The 18599-nt window shown below is 39.8% G+C and overlaps 1 protein-coding gene across 1 annotated transcript in view; it reads right to left on the bottom strand.

The window, feature by feature from the left end:
* Positions 1-477: 477 nt before the first annotated feature.
* Positions 478-18599, bottom strand: part of CFAP44 (cilia and flagella associated protein 44) — a 139052-nt gene continuing 120930 nt past the window's right edge. Inside the window, exons 29-35 of the mRNA XM_027581715.2 lie at positions 14032-14142; positions 12627-12757; positions 10371-10487; positions 9165-9366; positions 4896-5056; positions 3624-3758; positions 478-1186 (exon numbers count right to left, since the gene is read on the bottom strand). Of these exons, the coding sequence (XP_027437516.2) occupies positions 995-1186; positions 3624-3758; positions 4896-5056; positions 9165-9366; positions 10371-10487; positions 12627-12757; positions 14032-14142 (1049 nt within the window). The 3' untranslated portion in view covers positions 478-994. The remainder of the gene's footprint in view (positions 1187-3623; positions 3759-4895; positions 5057-9164; positions 9367-10370; positions 10488-12626; positions 12758-14031; positions 14143-18599) is intronic.

The raw sequence follows: 18599 nt of genomic DNA, 5'->3' as shown, positions 1-18599 counted from the left end.
CTCTGTTACTAACAGGGGTCCAAATATCAGGGAGAGCATTCCTAAATGGGTACAGCCATGAATCCCTATCACCACTTACCCCCAAACGAAAAGGACAATCAAATTAGTTTAAAATGTTATGCACAATCAAAAGTGATGGTTGGAGCCAGTCTTTCAGAGTGATAGAGTGATGTAACCTATCAAGCCTTAGGGATCTACATCAAAAACAGCAAATGACTCGACTAGAACCTGAAAGAAAATGCAGAGGACATGAAAAGCTATGGGGCTACTTAGAATACTGCAAACACCTCCAGAGAAAAGCCACTGTGTTGACCATTTTGCAAAACATACTCCTCTGCTCCATTCAGAGCTGAGGAGTTTGCCAAAGCCAGGGGTGATTCAGGAAGCTGGGTAGTCTCTAGCTTTCCGCCAATCCAAAGCTAACAGCTCTGTCTGCATTTCATGCATCCTGAGCCCTCAAATAACTGCTCTGTGGAGTTAACAATGTCAGAATTCTGATTTGCATCTCATTGTAAGATACTGTTGGCAGAATAGCTTGTGCTTTTGGTTTTTGTTCTCAGGAAACACTGAATATCAGAGTTGATTTTCCAAGGACTGAAACAAGCAAGCTTTCTAACAGATTGCTAGTTATTCCTGCTGATGGCTAAAAATTCAGATAAGCAAGAGACAAATTTCCTAAAACAAGATATATTGCAGATGCTTTCTTGCCATTTTGAGATACATACAGCCTTCTGAGACTCCATATTCAATCCAGTGGGTTCCAAACAGATCTAAAATGGTTCAGTTCAATAGGAAATAGAGGTTGGGTGCTAGAGTCCGTTCTAAGATAACCAAATTGGAGAAAAGTTATTAAAACTATATGAGTGGATCTGGCCTTAGACTTTTAAATAAATTCACTTTAAAATAATAGGACTATTGCAGCCGGCAAGGAAACAGAACTTCTGGTAAGCTGTATGTCGGAAATCTTGGACGGAGTTGAGAGAAAAAAGCAAACTTAAAGGCCCATGGGCTTCATCTCCTTCTCTTGTGGAGGCTGAATCGGGGGGAGGATAAGACCGCCTTTCTTACGCAAGAGAGCAATCTCTTCCTTTAAGGCCACAATCCTTTCTGCCTGGAGTTGGATCAATTCAATGACCTTCTCTCTTGCCACAATGTCCGCTTTCCGAGGGCCCTGGAAGGCATTGCCCTGTTAAAAGAAAACACCTCCCTGCTTTAAGCATCACGCGTAATGTGAAAAATTCCCCATTCTTATGTTAGGAGTGCCTATCTTACTGTCAGTTGCTTCTTATTTTAAGGGGCCTTCAATTCTTCCACTGAAATCCCACCATTAGAAATGTGCCCCTCTGGCTAATGAGTAACTCTTAAAATGCAAATCCCACTAAGCTAGCTATCCTTCATTCCTACTGTAGAAGGGCTCAGCACTGGAACCATAAAAGACGGGGTGCCCCCTTTTTCTATACGGCCCATATTTTGTTTCCCAAAAAGGAAATCTCTATTTGCTCATCCGATTCCTTCTCTTGTCCAGCCAACTCCTGCTTATGCTCCAGACATCACTTTTAGGGAGTCCTTTGTCCTGTGGACCAGATTAGGATTTCCTGTTCTGTGTTCTTTCAGAACATCCATCATAAATCATTGTGATTATGAGACTAAACCATTAAAATTTATATCTGAGACTCCTTTTTTAGGTTGAAAAAGTGGCAGTTTCATATGGTTCAACCTAAATGCCTGTTTGAGTTCTTGTAAGAGCCTGTGCCTTTAAGAGCTAGATGGATCTCACCACTCTACCCAGCACCTGTCCTGGAGCGTGTTACATAAGGACATGCTCAAAAAGCTTTGAATGCATGTTAAAGGGAAGAAGACACTTATGTAGTATATCCATTCTGTGCTTAGAGCGGAGGCAGCCATCATGTGACCTCGAAGGAAACTCCAAAGCATCACTGAGAGAATCAGAGAGCTAATGGCCCTGGCATCACAGGCCCACTAAGCCAAAAACCCTCAGTCATCACCTCCAGACTTCTTGTTAGTGAGGAAAATGACCCTATTTAAGCTACTCTCCACAGGGCTTTTGGCTACTTGTAGCTAAACCCATGTCTCAGCTCATGGCATCACTCCAGCTGGTCACTTTGAAGTCACCTTAACTTTCCTTCATTTTCCTCACCATATCCAGTCAAAGTTTGGCTATTCTTACTTTGAAATGTCTGATCCTTTTTTGTTCTTGCCATCTATGCCTAGACTGTTGGAAGAATAATAGCAATGGACTCAGCCTAGGAGGTGGACAGACCTTGGTTTAAAAACTAAGCACCATTCATTAGCTCCGAGGCAGTTACTTAACTACTCTGAGCTTTGGAAAGTAATATTTTGAGACTAGTAGTATGAGACATTCCACGTAAAGAGACTATACATGAAAATCTATTACTTTAACACCAAAAAAATTATCTATGTGAAGATACGTATGTAAGGATCTGCTATGTAAAGAGACATATACTATTTCCTTTCCCATTTAACTGATCTACTCAAACACTTCAGACTCTTTTCTCCAATATATCTGGACTTATCAAAGCACAAAAGCCAACAAGTGTGTATGACTGCTTATTCTATGAAGATCGTGTTTAGGCATTAACCTTCTGGAACACTGTCCTGATTCTTAACTCGAAAATTCTCAAGTGGATAAAGGGCCCTCAATACTCAGATTTCTAGTATCCTCTCATACCGAATTTCTAATAATAAACCTCCCAAATCCTCTTATTCATTCTTTTTTCTAGACTTGTGCTTAGACAGGTAGTTCTTAAACTCTAGCCTGCATCAGAATCATCTGGAAGGCTTGTTAATGTAGCTGGCTGGGCCCCTCCCCCAGAGCTGCTGATTCAGTAGATCTGTGGGTGGGGCCCGAGAATTTGCATTTCTAATAAATTCCCCAGGTGATGCTGATGCTGTTTTTCAGGGGACCACACTTTGTGAACCCCTGGTTTAGACCATTTCCAGGATGCTTAAAGAAAACCAAGGGAAACAATGGGTGTTTTTGCAGATACTTCTCTAAGAACATGACATATATTTTAAAACGTGTCGCATATGTGTTAGGTTCCTAAAGGACACCTCACCTAGGTGAACCTTGAATCAGGTGAACCTGCATTAAATAAGTTATCCACCATATACTATGTATTAAGTATTATGTCAGGATCAATAAATATTATATAAGAAAAAGTTGAAAGCCATAAAAAGTAACAAGTGTTTTAATAAAGTAATATGAGATCCCACAATTAAAGATACCCACTTTAAATCAAATGAAATAAACAAATATTGGAAATGGGTATTTGTTACCAAATTTAGGGATTATTTTGGTGCCATTTGTACCTAACTAACCTTACCTCTCCAGGGCTAAGGCAAACCTCATAGATTAGTACATATGTAAACTCGTGGCACCCAAAAGGCATACAGTAAAACTAGTCCCTCAGGCTCACCTATAAAGTAGGTACTAGCAACTTCATGTCCTCAGGGACCCAGGTGGACTGGAAGTGGCACAAGATCAAGGTTTGTTTAAAGGCCAGTACTTGATATTCCTGTGAATAGCTACCTTCACAGAGCTTCCCCAACTCTGATAAAAGGTCTGAAGAAAAGCAACATACCTGCTGGTTCTGTAGTGTATTCAACTGAGAATCAAGTTTCTTCTTTTCAATACATAAATCATTCATCTGATGAAGCTTTTGAGTGTGTTCCTTTGTCTTCATCATCAACTCCCATCGTACCTGAGCAATCTTTTCCTGCCAGGACAGGAAGATACAAAATGGGTTAATAAGAGAGGAAACAGAAAAATACATGTCCAGATTTGATCAAAACCATTCAGCAAATATGCATATGAAAAAACATAATCGAAAATCACTATGAAAATGCAACCAGAGCCAACTGTATTGGCTCTGGTTCAATTAGAGAAAAGAAGAATGTAGGTGTGCTCAAAGATACAAGGAGGTAAAAAAGATAGGCATAGATATCACTTCATGGTTGAAGAATGAAATCAGTATGCAAACTGAGTGCTGCTATTCATTACTTAAAAGGAAGAATACTAATCTAAGCAGCAAACTTTCATATATTGTTCTTTCCCCAGGCTTGGCCCAAGATCCTCAAGTAGCTAGCTTGAATGGCCATACAACTCCTGGTGGCTTTCCTTTGTTCTCTTACTGCTCCAAAAATTATTTTAGATTGCACATATTATCTCCAGCATTCCCCTCCCTGAAAATCTTGGATAAGCAAAGATGAGACAAGATGACACTAGGAACCTCTTCTCCTGCCCTGTCTACTGATAAGACAGGAAACTGGAGAAGTCATAACGACTTGGGGGCTTATAAAATCTTTATACAAGCTCCTATCTTTGAATCTGGCTACAATTGGGACACTGCCTCATCTAATAGCTCAGGGAACAGTGTAGGCATTAACATCTTCTAAGACCCTACCAGCGAAATAGTCCATACCTGGTTATAGAATTTATTATTTAGAGATGTTTTCTAATTTCCAGATATGAACAGCATGTAAAAGCTACAGGGAGCACTACAACTGCAATCCTCAGAGCACGGCGGTTCCACCTCTAACACGGTCAAAGCATTTATTTATACATTATTGTAGACCTCAGAGGGGAATCCTGGTCATAGTCCATGCCATTTTGTTATATTTTCATGTACCCAGGACCCCAAAACCTAGTGCTGGTGCTTTCACCCCAAGACAGACAAGTCCCTTCAACTAAGTGAATGGTCAGGATGCTGAGACAGGCTTAAGATCATGGGGGAGCTGAGCGGGGCCCACAGACTCGTCTCTGGCTGCTCAGATGCTTCGCAGGAACCACGGACAGTGTTTCTTGCCTTGACCCACGTTCAGCCAAGGCAGGTCACCTGTTGTCTCAGCCATACCTCCCACATCTTCATTTCCTTTGCATTCGTTAGCTCCTTTCGAAGTTTTTTGATCTTTAGTTCTTCAAGCGTTGTGTTCACAGAAAGTGTCTGAAGGGCTTCTAGGTCTATCACACGGCCAAACTTGCTGATCATTAGTTGATGGACCGTTTCTTCCATTTCTAAAGAAAGACATCACTGTCTTAGGTTGTTCCGTGGCCCCCACTGTTATTAAATGAACAATACCAGTAGCAACAACATTCCAAAGAACAGGTGGATGTTCAGAGGATGGTAAAAGATTTTATGTTACCAGTTGACTTGTCCTCTGTGACTCTTCGGCAGCTCCTTTCCTCACTTACAATGCCCATTCCTGGTTGTCTTTTCATCCACTTGAAAATCCTGTGTAAAGCAGACTCCGCTTTCCCCCAGATGCTTCCACCCTCTGCTGTGCCCCTCTTCAGACTGTCAAGGGCCCCAACTGGACAAGGGACTCCTCAGATTTTTTTTTTTTTTTTTTTTTTTTTTTTTTAGTTACTGATCTCTACGGCATCTCGTGTTAAGAACAGAGCAGGCACTTAAAGGAAGTTTCCATCATACTCCAAGTAAAAATTAAAGTCTGATTCTCAAACATTCCAGGCTCATTCTCATCTCAGTTCCCACCGACTGGAATGTTCTTCCCCAAATAACCACATGGCTCCCTCTCGCCAGCCCATTTTCTGAAAGCAAGTTGTAAGGCTCATTTCCAATACACTCAGTTCTGAAGGGGTAACCAAGGTCCTCGTGCTCTAACCAGGGAAAACCACACCTTACCAGTATGCCACCTTTCCAGGGAGCGGTTTCTGGCTCCTACGGACCTGAGCACTCTTTTCCGTCCCTTCTTAATTTTTCTTCTTAGCAATGATCTCCATCTAACATGCAATATATCTTACTTTTGTTTACTTTCTTTCCTCAACATGAGAACCCTGGAACTTCTAGGGAAAATTCCATTTGTGGGATCTGAGCTCCCCAAGAAAATGTAATTCTTGTAACAAGACTTTCTCAGGTACCAGACTGTCCCCTAAGTGAAGTCCGAAGGCCCTAAGGTATCAGAAGATGATACAGTTCTGCAATGGTGTGGAAGTTTGTATCTGGTGTCATTGTTAGGGTTTGACTATAAGGATATAACTGGCATGACTGCTGTTGTGCATGACCCGGGAAGGGCTGTTCACTTGTATTCTGTGTGAGTATAGTCCCCATGGACTTGTGTAATGTGGCGGCCATGATAATCAGTGATGCAAAAACGAAATGATGCTTAGATTATTTGCACACATGTGCTAGCCTGTGGCTGCCGGCTTGGCCTCAGTAAGAACCTTGAGACTCCCTCCAGCTAGTGCCCTCTCCCATGACAGCCTCATGTACTAGGACGTGGACTGTGGTCCTTGCCATTCCCCCGGTGGAGCCAGCCTAATGCCCTTCTCCTGATTTGATTAGGCCAACTAGTGTTTACCAGGGACATAAAGCCTTCTGGGATATTTACCACATGCCTTCTCCATGGCCAAGAGCTGTGTTCTCCTTGGAATGTGAACTTATTCCTTCCCACCACCATGTTCTAGACTCTCCTCTTCTTGTTCACTGAGTCTATGGAAGGAGGAAGACAACCTCAAGCCAACTGTGGTGTTTCTCATCACTGCTAAGCCTTTGTTCTCTGGCTTACAGAAAAGGAACCCACTCCTAGTTCCACCTTCAGAATCAGGAAAACTTTAACCAGACTCACAACTTGCTTTTCAGAAAAATGAGGTGGGGGCGGGTGGGGAGAAGAACTGAAAGTTGCTGAGTAAAACTTATACCACATGGAACTATTCCCTTTTATTTCCATTAACACTGAAAATTTGCATAATTCATTTCATCTTCACACATTTTCCCAAAATGAAAGTTTGCCCAAACTGAAACAAGCTTCTTTCCTTGTTTTCATACTAGTTTATTCCTTGGTTTGATGAATAGTACTTTCAAATATAAACAACATTCATGGCCTACTGAAGCCAGAGGAATGTGAAGTACATGAGAAGCACCGGGACCTCAAGGCTTACACCTGACAAAACTGTGTGTCTCAAATCAGTGTTATTTAAACATGCAGTCCTAGTATGTATTTTTTTATTTTATAATCCAGCTGCTCATGAAGGCAGAACCAGCTGCCCATGAAGGCAGAACCATCAACACTCACTGGAAACTGGCCTCTACAAATCCAAGCAACTTGGATTGGTTGACTAGTTGACTACTATAGGCTTCCCATTTTTTTTTCTTTTTCAAATTTATATATATATATATATATATATATATATATATATATATATATTCAATTGTAAAATACATAACATAAAATGTATCATTTTAAACATTTTTAATTGTACAGTTCTGTGGCATTAAAACAGATACTAAGATATTAGCAATATTGTTGTTTTTATTTTTAAGATTTTATTTATTTATTTGACAGAGACACAGTGAGAGAGGGAACACAAGCAGGGGGAGTGGGAGAGGGAGAAGCAGGCTTCCCGCCGAGCAGGAGCCCGATGCCCACATCATGACCTGAGCCGAAGGGAGACGCTGAATGACTGAACCACCCAGGTGCTCCAATATTGTTGTTTTTAAAGTTGGAAACTTCACAACTTACACTTCTGTTCCATATATCAAATATTTGAAATGTATTTTAAAGGATAATAATCTTTATACTGTGCATCTTATAATATCCACAACTCCAGATAGATTAAAAATGCAAATATGAAGAACACTACTAATAGAGGACACTATGGACAAAATATCTTTATGATCTCAAAACAGGAAAGGATTTCTTAAGCAAGATATATACACAGACACAATGCACAAACCACAAATATTGATAAAATTAACTATATTAAGATTTTAAATGTCTATATCCCAAAAGGATACACTAAACAAAGTAAAAAGGCAAGTCACAAGAAGAAATTTGAAGTGCCTTAAAAGACAGAATATAGAAAGAACTCCCTAAATCAGTAAGAAAACAAGTAGAAGTAAAAAACTGGTAAGGTTTATAACAGGCAAGTTACAGAAAAGGAAACACAAATAAATGGCAATTAACTAATGTACGTGAAGATATTTAACCTCACCAGAACCCAGGAATCATGAATAAAAACCACAGTGAAATACAATTTAACATCCACCAGGCTGGCAAATATATTAAAGTCTGACAGCATCAAATGCTCCTGAGAATATGGAGCCTGAGCCGTTCTCACTGCCAGGGAAGTGGCAGGCCGGGGGGGGGGGGGGGGGGGGGGGGGTTGGAGATAAAATGATACAACCACATTGGAGAGCAGCTTGGCAATATACAGGAGTGCCTGCCGGAAATGCATAACACCCCTCTACAACCCAGACACCCCAGTCCTGGGGATCCACTTTCTCCCGTGCACAAGGAGATGTGTACAAGAAGATTTACTATAGCTCTGTCTTCATGAAAAATTAGAAATACCTGAAATATCCATCAACAGAAGATTGAAGAAATAAGTTCTTTCAGAGTCCTACAATGGAATATTATCGTAACAGTTAAAGTGAATAAATTACAGCAGTATGGATACCTCTCAAAAATTGGTTTAATGAAGTGAACTGCAAAATGATATGAATAATATTACAGTTAAAAACATGCAAAGTTGTTCCATATGTTGTGTGTGGATACATACATATGCATATGTGCTCACCTGCCAGTTGACCCTGGGGAAGGTCCTAGGGGAACAGTAGCAGAAAGAGGAGGGCCTTCAGTTGTATGGGCAATGTTTTGATTCCTTAAGCTTGGCGGCTAGTTATGTTGCTCTATATTTCATCATGCATAAAACCTTTTAAACTTAAGAGAAACAGTTTCTATGATAAAGGATTTATTTTTTTTTAAAGATTTTATTTATTTATTTGAAAGAGAGAGTGAGAGAGAGAGAGAGAGAGCACATGAGACGGGGGAGGGTCAGAGGGAGAAGCAGACTCCCCGCTGAGCAGGGAGCCCGATGCGGGACTCGATCCCGGGACCCCAGGATCATGACCTGAGCCGAAGGCAGTCGCTTAACCAACTGAGCCACCCAGGCGCCCAAGGATTTATTCTTTTAAAACAAGAACGTGACCATTCATTCAGTGGTATCAGGAGAGATGGTAGCTAGGAAGACGAGCAAGTGTTTCCTTGCTCTCAATGGTTCTGATTCTGTGATAACTTACTGTTTTCAAAGCTGGAGGTGGTCACTTAATAGTTCCCTCTCTTATCAAGATAGTACGGGATAACCCGTGGGCTTATTTACTCACTGCTTATAGTTTTTGCCATCTCTCTCTTTTCTCGGATAAGCTGTTTGCGCCTCTCCCGGCAGTCCTTGTTAAGTTTTTGCTGCTTGGAATTTTCTTCATGGAGCTGTATGATTCGTTCTTGGAGCCGTCCCAAGGAATGGTTAGAAAAGACCAAGGTTCCAGAAAGATCATTAGGAATTTCTCCAAATGCTACATACTCTACCTATCAAAACCAAAACAAAACCAAGATCAAACTAAATGTAAGATCATAGAAAGCACTTCCTTTTCTGTCCCTTGTCCCTTGGACTTCTGTCATTCCCACCACTGAGTAAGGTAAAAGAGCTGGAGTTGCCTTCAGATAGTAAGCCACATTATGTCCCTGTAGGGACAGCAAATCTTCCCCCAGACCATGCCTATTATCTGCTGCATAACCATGGAACAAACATGTCACGGTGGGTGTAGTGTAGGCAAATCGCTACATAAAGCCAATCCAATTTGGGTCAGGTTACACAAAATATATGTGAGGCTGATCTAAGTTTTTCTTCTAAAATACAGCTTTCTCTCTTTACCTGACAAAATAGGGTACAGAATGCATCTCTGCACCTTAATATACGCTGTAATTCTAATGAGTGTGGAAATGAACCAAGAGGCAAGAAAAAGAAAGGACATTTTACTTTTGTCTGGCCCTCCCTCATTAACAAGCAGAGATTATGATAATTCTTGCATCATTAATTCATGTCTATTTGAAGATGGTGTGAAAAGATGTGCACAAGATCCAAGATTTCAACTTCCAAACCATTCCATTCTTAAGTCATAAGCTCCTTGGGGCACCTGGCTGATTCAGTTGGAAGAGCATGGGACTCTTAACCTCGGGGTCGTGAGTTTGAGCCTCATGTTGGGGTGTAGAGACTACTAAAAATAAATAAACTTACTAAAAAATAAATTAAAAAAATTAAGTCATAGGCTCTTCATTTCTTCAGACCTGAAACAATTCATTGGCCTTTGGAAGTGATAATGGGCCATCGGGAAATACATATGTTTGACTCTTACTCTTTCACAACAATTTGAGAATGCATAAGAAAAGCTGGGGCGTCATTATTCAGGTAGAATTCTCAGCAAAGGGTTGCATTTCTTCCCACAAGTGACCCAAGAATCTTTTCTGGGAAAGCCTCGTTGTGGTGGCTCTTCTGCTCAAACAGGGTGGCACATCGTCTCCAGACCCATCACCTGGTGGAGCTTGAGTGGAATCACGACCAGCAGTTCATTTAGCCGCTGCTGCTTCTCTCGTTGGTAAGCCTCCAGGGCCTCCTCAGCTACATTCAGGTTAGCTGCCACAACTTTCACCTGTGGAGAGCCCCATGTGTGAAATGTGATAAATGGGGACATCTTGGGAGATGAGCAGGACCTGCTCTGTTGGGCTATGATTAAATGAATGATCCCAGTTTGCAGCCCAGGGATATGTGTTATTTTTTTCCTGCTAAGTCATGATCCACACTACTTTTCAATCATTCCTATTCCCCAGTAGTAAAGGGCTCATGAATAAGAGTTCAGATGTCCTCATCTCCCTTTTATTTTCTGCATGAAAAGTACCTCTCAGCATGGAATGTCTTTGTCAAGATGGTGGGAATCTCATTGGGCCATCAATGACCTCAAAAAACAAAGGGAAAAAGCCCTTTAAAGCAACAAAACTACTAACTACAGTACTCATAAAGCACGTTCTTCGTCTAAAAAACTTGAAAGTTTTCCAAATCCTTTTCCATTTGCAAGAGGAGAAGCAATCTATCAAAAATATTCGTGAATATGAACTCTAAATGATACTTTCCAGCCACTGGATGCACTCAGCCGAAGAATTAAATGAAGTCAAAGAAGGACTTCTCGAGAATGATGCCACTATTGATTGTCTACTACTGCTACACCATTTGGGATGTGAAAAATTTCCTCACATGTGTTGTTTTAACAATTCAGTTAACTCCTGCAAGGTGACCCAATTAATAGGGGGCATTTGTGATCAATTAAATAAGATCAAGATATCCACTGATCTATTTGACAAAATTGGTAATTGGGGATCCTATCTAAGGCATGTGATCATAATTTTGGGCCTAATACTTGTTTCATGTTCATCCTTTTGCATGTGCTGATGCATGTACCGTTTGCTGCCCATCATGACCCCCTGGAGCCATACCACAAGCCCCTGGGCCGACCCCTGGAGAGATTCTAACTGCCCTACAGCCTGCGGCCCCATTTCAGCAGGACAGCAGCCACAGCAGTCATCGTCCCATTCCCTAAGGGCAGTTAGGGTTACTATTCCAGGGGGAGGAATGAGTAAGGGACAGGCAGGTCTAAGTAGGGAGAGATAGATAGGGGGCTATGTGATCAGGCTCAAAGAAATCCCAAAAACGTGAGGTGTGGGGAACCCAGAGATAAGGGGACAAACTGGACCACCCTGCCCTAGGCGTGGGGGGGTGGGTGTCTTTTTTATGATAATCGCCTGTGACCAACAAAGAATAACCAGACCCTAAAAAGGAAGTAAGCCATTGAAGGTCTTATCACTAGTCCTTGCTCAATGGTGATATCAATGGAGATGTTAGAAGAATTTAAGTTCCCTGATTAGCTTTCTATAAAAGACTAACCCTAAGGATCCTCAGTGGCAACCCTGTCCGGACCCCTCTCACTCTGTTTCTATTTATTTTTATCTTACTTTTTTTCATTTCTGTTTTTGTGAATGTTTCCTAATATACAAAATACATTAGTACAATAGTTCGTGAATATAATTTGTAAATAAATATACATATATTGTATATAAATGTTTTTTACTTATAGAAGTGTGTAATAAAAAAGTTTGGAGATCAATGATTTAGATAAAGGAAGGTCAACCTTCAAAAGAACCAACAGCCCCTACCACAACTGTGCTTGAAGAGGAAAAACTTAAAATATAACACTTAAAATGTTTAGGGGCACCTGAGTAGCTCAGTCAGTTAAGTGTCTGCCTTGGGCTCAGGTCATGATCTCAGGGTTCTGGGATCGAGTCCTGTGTCAGGCTCCCTGCCAAGCAGGGAGTCGGCTTCTCCCTCTGTCTGCTGCTACTCCTGCTTGTGCTCTCTGACAAATAAATAAAATCCTTAAAAAAATAAATAAAATGGGGGCACCTGGGTGGCTCAGTCAGTTAAGCGTCTGCCTTTGGCTCAGGTCATGATCCCAGTGTCCTAGGATTGCGCCCCGCATCGGGCTCCCTGCTCAGTGGGAAGCCTGCTTCTCCCTCTCCCACTCCCCCTGCTTGTGTTCCCTCTCTCACTGTCTCTCTCTGTCAAAAAAATAAGTAAAATCTTTAAAAAATAAATTAATTAATTAAAATAAAATTAAATAAAATGTTTCTTCTCTGGGGAGAAGGCCTAACTCATGTCATTTCTATGAAACAGCAGTACAGTAGCTGGGAGGATGGCTGGCACGCTGGGAGAGGATAAATAAGTAAGCACACCATCATACTTTTTTGGATAGTGTATCATGTTCCTTTTTGAGGTTATCGATAATTTTCTTTTCTTCAACTAAGGCCTCCTCAATGTCCAGCCTTTTCTCTCGAAGTTGAAGGGCCAATTCAAAAAGACCCACATCACAATCTGAAAAGACAGTCAAAATTAAAAGAAACCCCATTGTCATGGAATGTACCGATATTAGAAGTGTGGACTTTGGAGCTTCAGAATTAATAATGACCATTTGTTGGTCCACTCTAGCACACTTTCACTCCACTTCAGGCTCCACTGTTCCAGGTGGAAATTATTAATAATATAAGTAATCCTGGTAGTACTTCTGATACCAGCATTGACGTCCCGAGCAGTACCGTGAGCCAGGCTTTCTGTTTAGGCCTCCTTTTATGTACGTTCTCTCACTCAAGTCTCCTAGGCCCTTGCAAGGTAGAAACTACTTTTCCCACATTATAGGTGAGCACCCAAAGTCTCAGAGAAGTCACGTAGCTGATATGTGACACAAAGGAACTCAGGTACAGTATCCCTGTATTAATTTCCACTATATCACACCACAGTCCACCAAGCAATAGATAAAGAAGGTGAAAATAAGAGTATTACAGTAGAATTTAGAAACTTTAGTTCTAGCCCTAGTTCCACCACCAAACTAGCTGTGGGACTTTTTTCAGGCCATTTAATCCTGCTGTAAACAAGGATTGTTTACAAGGATCCTGCTGTAACAAGTTGCATTATAATCTTTCGAGCTCTATTTCACTCATACATATGATTTTAGGAAGACTCTTGTTTGCAACATTAAAACGGGATTTAAACTTTACTTGAAATTAAGCTTTAAAATTTTATTTAAAATCTATATAAAGTGGCTACAAAAAATAAATTTCATACTAAAAAGAAGTTGTTTTTTCTGTACTGGACTATTCATCTATTGAGACTGTGAGAATATTGGTCTGGCTGCTTCAGACTGGTTTTACCAGTGAAAACAGTGAATATAAATTGCTAAGCATCTCCAGGAAACCGACACAAAGTACCCTTACAAAACGGATTTTAAATATGAAAATTTGAATGGGTTTGTCAAACAGAGAAAGCTTTGTAAAAAAAAAAAAAAAATACATGCACGCGCGTGCGCACATGCACCCACACACTGCGATCTGTTATTTCTGCATAATTTGACTTTGAACCAACTATAAGTTATCTGCAAATTATTTGTCATTCATAAATGACTGCCTAAGGGAAAAGAAAATAAATCATCCAGAGAGCCAAATAAAAGTATTCACTAGACTACTTCATAAAACTTCAACCACGCTCCCCTTAAATTTTATTATAAGACAACCGAGAAACCACAAAAGGATCTCCTTGATATTATCAGTCCATATTCACACTTCACAGAGAACATATGGTTTTCTCCAACTTACTTGTTGGGCAAATAGAATCATCAAAAACTTCATCTTCAGATCCAGACTCATCTTCATCACTCTCTAAGCTAGATTCTTCTTCACTTGATTCATCACTATCTTCATCTTCATCTAAATAGAGGAGAAGGCATTATTAATAAGCAGAGAAGTTCCTGTGTTAAGATAAATCTCAGATTTTAAAAATAAAGGGTTTTTTTCAATGAGTTAGTCACTAAGAAAATAACAGGTAAGGCAGGCAATGAGTCAATATTTTTAGAAGAGTTTAAAATGGTTAAAGAAAATATTACCCAAAGAAATCTACAGATTCAATGCAATCCCTATCAAAACACCAATAATATTTTTCACAGAACTAGAATGAATAATCCTAAAATTTATATAGACCCACAAGAGACCTTGAGTAGCCAAAGCAATCTTAAAAGAACAAAACTGGAGGTATCACAGTCCCAGATTTCAAGATATACTACTAAACTATAATAATCAAAACAGCATGGTGCTGGCACAAAAATAGACACATAGATCAAGAGAACAAAATAGCCCAAAAATAACGCCACACTTATATGGTTGCTCTATGACAAACGAGGCAAGAATACACAACGGGGAAAACACAGTCTGCTCAACAAGTGGTGCTGGGAAAACTGGACAGCTAGATGCAAAAGAATGAAACTGGGCCACTTTCTTATACCATACATAAAAAAGAACTAAAAATGTGAGTTCAACCTAAATGTGAGACCTAAAACCAGAAAACTCCTAGAAGAAAATGTAGGCGGTAATTTCTTTGACATCAGCCATAGAAACATCTTTCTAGATATGTATCCTAAGGCAAGAGAAACAAAAGCAAAAATAAACTATTGGAACTACTCCAAAAAAAAAAAAAAAGCTTTTGCAGAGTGAAGGAAATCATCAGCAAACCAAAAAGTCAACCCAGTGAATGGGAGAAGATATCTGCAAATGATATATCCAATTATTGGTTAACATCCAAAATATATAAGGAACTTATACAACACCAAAAAATCCCACCAATCTGATTAAGAAATGGACAGAGAACCTGAATACATTTCTCCAAAGATGACATACAGATGGTCAACAGATGCATGAAAAGATGCTCAACATCACTCATCATCAGGGAAATGCAAGTCAAAACCACAATGAGATATCACTTTACACTTGTCAGAATGGTTAGATTCAAAAAGACAAGAAAAAACAGATGTTGGCAAGGATATGGAGAAAAAGGAACCCTCACACACTGTTGGTGGGAATGTAAATTGGCTCAGCCACTGTAGAAAACAGTATGGTGGTTCCTCAAAAAATTAAAAATAGAATTACCATATGACCCAGCAATTCCACTACTGGGTATTTACCCAAGGAAAATGAAAACAGTAATTCAAAAAGATGTATGAATTCTTCTGTTTATTGCCAGCAGTATTTACAATGACCAAGATATGGATTAATACTGTCACAAAAAAGAAATGAGATCCTGCTACTTGCAACAAACTGGGTGGACTTAGAGGGTATAATGCTAAGTGAAATAAGAGAAAGAAAAATACCATATGATTTCACTTACACAGGGAATCTAAAAAACAAAACAAATGAACAAACAAACAAACAAAAAAAGCAGAAACAGACCATAAATACAGAAAACGGATTGTCACCAGAAGCAAAGGGGGCGGGGGCAGAGGGATGGGCAAAATGGGTGAAGGGGCGTGGAAGGCACAGGCTTTCCAGTTATAGAATGAATAAGTCATGAGATGAAAGGTACAGCATAGGGAATATAATCAATAGTATTATATTAGTGTTACATGAGGACAGATGGTAGCTGCACTTGTGTTGAACATAGTATAACATACAGAGTGGTGGAGTCACTGTGTTGTTCACTTGAAACTAATGTAACATTGTGTGTCAACTATAATTCAATCAAAATATTATTTTAAAATAATAATAAAATTCTACAAAATAAAATAACAAAGTAAAAAGAAAAAAACAAATAAATAAATGGTTGGGGACACAGAGACCAAAACTCAAATGCCTGAAGGTTGTTCAATTAATTTCAAGGCACTGAATCAAAGAAAGTTGAGACCAAACTGCCAAGCTGCTTCTGCTGTGACCTGCCTAACACACACTTGGTTTTATAGGTCCACAATTCCTAAACATAGTGCCTTGGGAGGGAGAAAAAGAAACTTCCATAACTTACCTGAAGTAATGCTATATATTATCCTTATTTAACCTACTTAGTATGAATATTTGTGTCTTGCTGTAGAAATATTAAGGTGTTTGATTTAGAGATCCTGCTCTAAGCCCTGCTGGGTGTGTTAGTTGACAAAGACTCTCTCCTTTGACCAAACTTGAGTCAGGCTCCTCTGAGTTCTCTTTCTGACCCATAGTGGACCATGAGCTCAGTTCTTGACCCATTTAGTCCAGTTTAAGCAAGAATCCTGCTGAGTCAGTTTAGTAAAAATCTCACACCCTTGATACCTGATCAGATTCCTCCTTAATCCTTACCCTTACTATCTTTTCACTCTGGCCAATCTTCAGCAAAAATCCTGTTAGGTCAGTCTAGCAAAGAATTATCCTACCTCTTAGTAATTTTCCATTCACTGACTCCCACCCTGCTACTTGGCTATAAATCACTACTTGTCCTTGTTGTATTCAGAGTTGAGCTGATCTCTCTCCCCTATTATAAAATCCCACTGTAGTGGTGCCCCTGAATAAAGTCTGCCTTATTATTCTTTAACAAGTGCCATGAACAGTTTTTTCTTTAACAGTGTCATATACAATATCTTTTATAAAATATAAAAAATACTAAAACTCATCTGCCCCCAAGAGTTTCAGATAAGGGACTATAGACCTCTCCCATGCAGCTCTACTCCATTTTCTTTTAAAAAATGTTGAAGCCATCCATGAACCATAGATCACTAATTGGCAATTTCTATTTTATGGACGTCAAGTTAGAAATAAGAGATGGACCTCATACTCTTCAGAAGATTTCTTAAATTTAAGATCTCCCTTAAAATTACTTTAAGCGGTCTGTACCACCTTATGAAATAAATCACCAAAGTTTAAAATTAGACTTTAAAATTCCTACATCGATTTCTGCTTTTGGGAAGACAAAGTAGATCTATTTTTTTTCTTATGTAGAACAAACATAAGATTCTGAAAAATGGAAAGAAAGCAGACTAAATATGAAACTCAGAAGCTGAGGAACAACTGTGGTGAGTTTTTTGGGTCTTCTTTTTGCCTCTTAGATCTCAGACTTAGAAATGAGTAAGTCACCAACCTGGAAACACCAATAGATACAGATATAAAAGGGCCCAACCAGAGCCTACTTTCTCTAGCCAAATGGCCAAGAAAGAGGTGGCCCAACAAGACAAAACTTTTAGACAATATCCTAACCAAACACCACAGGAAAAAACTGTGGTCCCACTCCCACCCCTATCAGCGAAGGCCAAGTGGGGAACCTAGACATCCACCCTTGCAAAGGCACCCAACATTCTCATCACCTAGGATAGTGTCAGAGAAAGCCAAGCAGGGAACCAAGACATTTTTTCCTGCTGGCTGGTGACCAGTCTTGCCCCCAAACCCCACCAAGATGTCTGTGGAGACCACGTGGGTAGCCCGGATTTCTTTCACCTTGCAATAACAAGACTCACTCCCTCCTCCCATAGAGGTCATGTCAGAAGAACCCTAATAGAAAAAAAGAAGAAGAAGAACCTGGAAAGTCAGGACTTTCACCATTGCCCAGAGGTACCAAGGCCATCCCCACTATGTTGTCAGTAGAGACTACATGGGGAACCAGAACTCCAGAACAAGGAGATCCCCCTTCCTTGGAGTCACAGTGAAGGTTGAGTATGGCAATAAGGAGTAGGCATCCAACCCTTTCTCTGGAAGAGCAGCATTAGAAAAAGCCAAGAAAAACAGAAGACTTAAATAAGATACAGAATCTTATAACATAATATGGAAGTTTCCAGGTTTCAACTGAAAGTCACTCTTTGTAGCAAGAACCAGGAAGATCTCCAACTGAATGAGAAAAGACAATGAATAATGTCAACATTAGGATGGCAGAAATGTTAAAACTATCTGACAAAGTATTTAAAATAGCCATGATAAAAATGCTTCAATAACCAATTATAACACACTTTAAGCAAATGAAAAATACAAAGCCTGGTCAAAGAAATAAAAAGTATCAGAAAGAAAAAGATACAAAGAAGAACTAAATGGAAATGTTAGAACTGAAAAATACAATAACTAGAAGAGAAACTCAGGAGATGGGCTCAACAGCAAAACGAAGGGAACAGAGGAAAGCATCTGTAAACATGAGGACAAAACAATAGAATCATCCAGTTTGAAAAACAGAAAGAAAACTGAAAAACAAACCTCACACCTCAGAGCCTCAGGGACCTATGGGACTATAATGAAAGGTCAAACATTCATGGCATGAGTCCCAAAAGGAGTGAAGAAAAAGGAGGTTCTTAAAAGCACTTGAAGAAATAATGACTGAAAACTTCTCAAATTTGGCAAAAGACATAAGCTGACAGATTAAAGGAGTGAACCTTCATCAGTCTGAACCCAAAGAA

This window comes from Zalophus californianus, chromosome 1 (assembly GCF_009762305.2).
Source record: "Zalophus californianus isolate mZalCal1 chromosome 1, mZalCal1.pri.v2, whole genome shotgun sequence".
Lineage (NCBI taxonomy): Eukaryota > Metazoa > Chordata > Mammalia > Carnivora > Otariidae > Zalophus > Zalophus californianus.
Note: the sequence above shows the minus strand (reverse complement) of the source record. Positions and strands in the feature narration are given on the sequence as shown.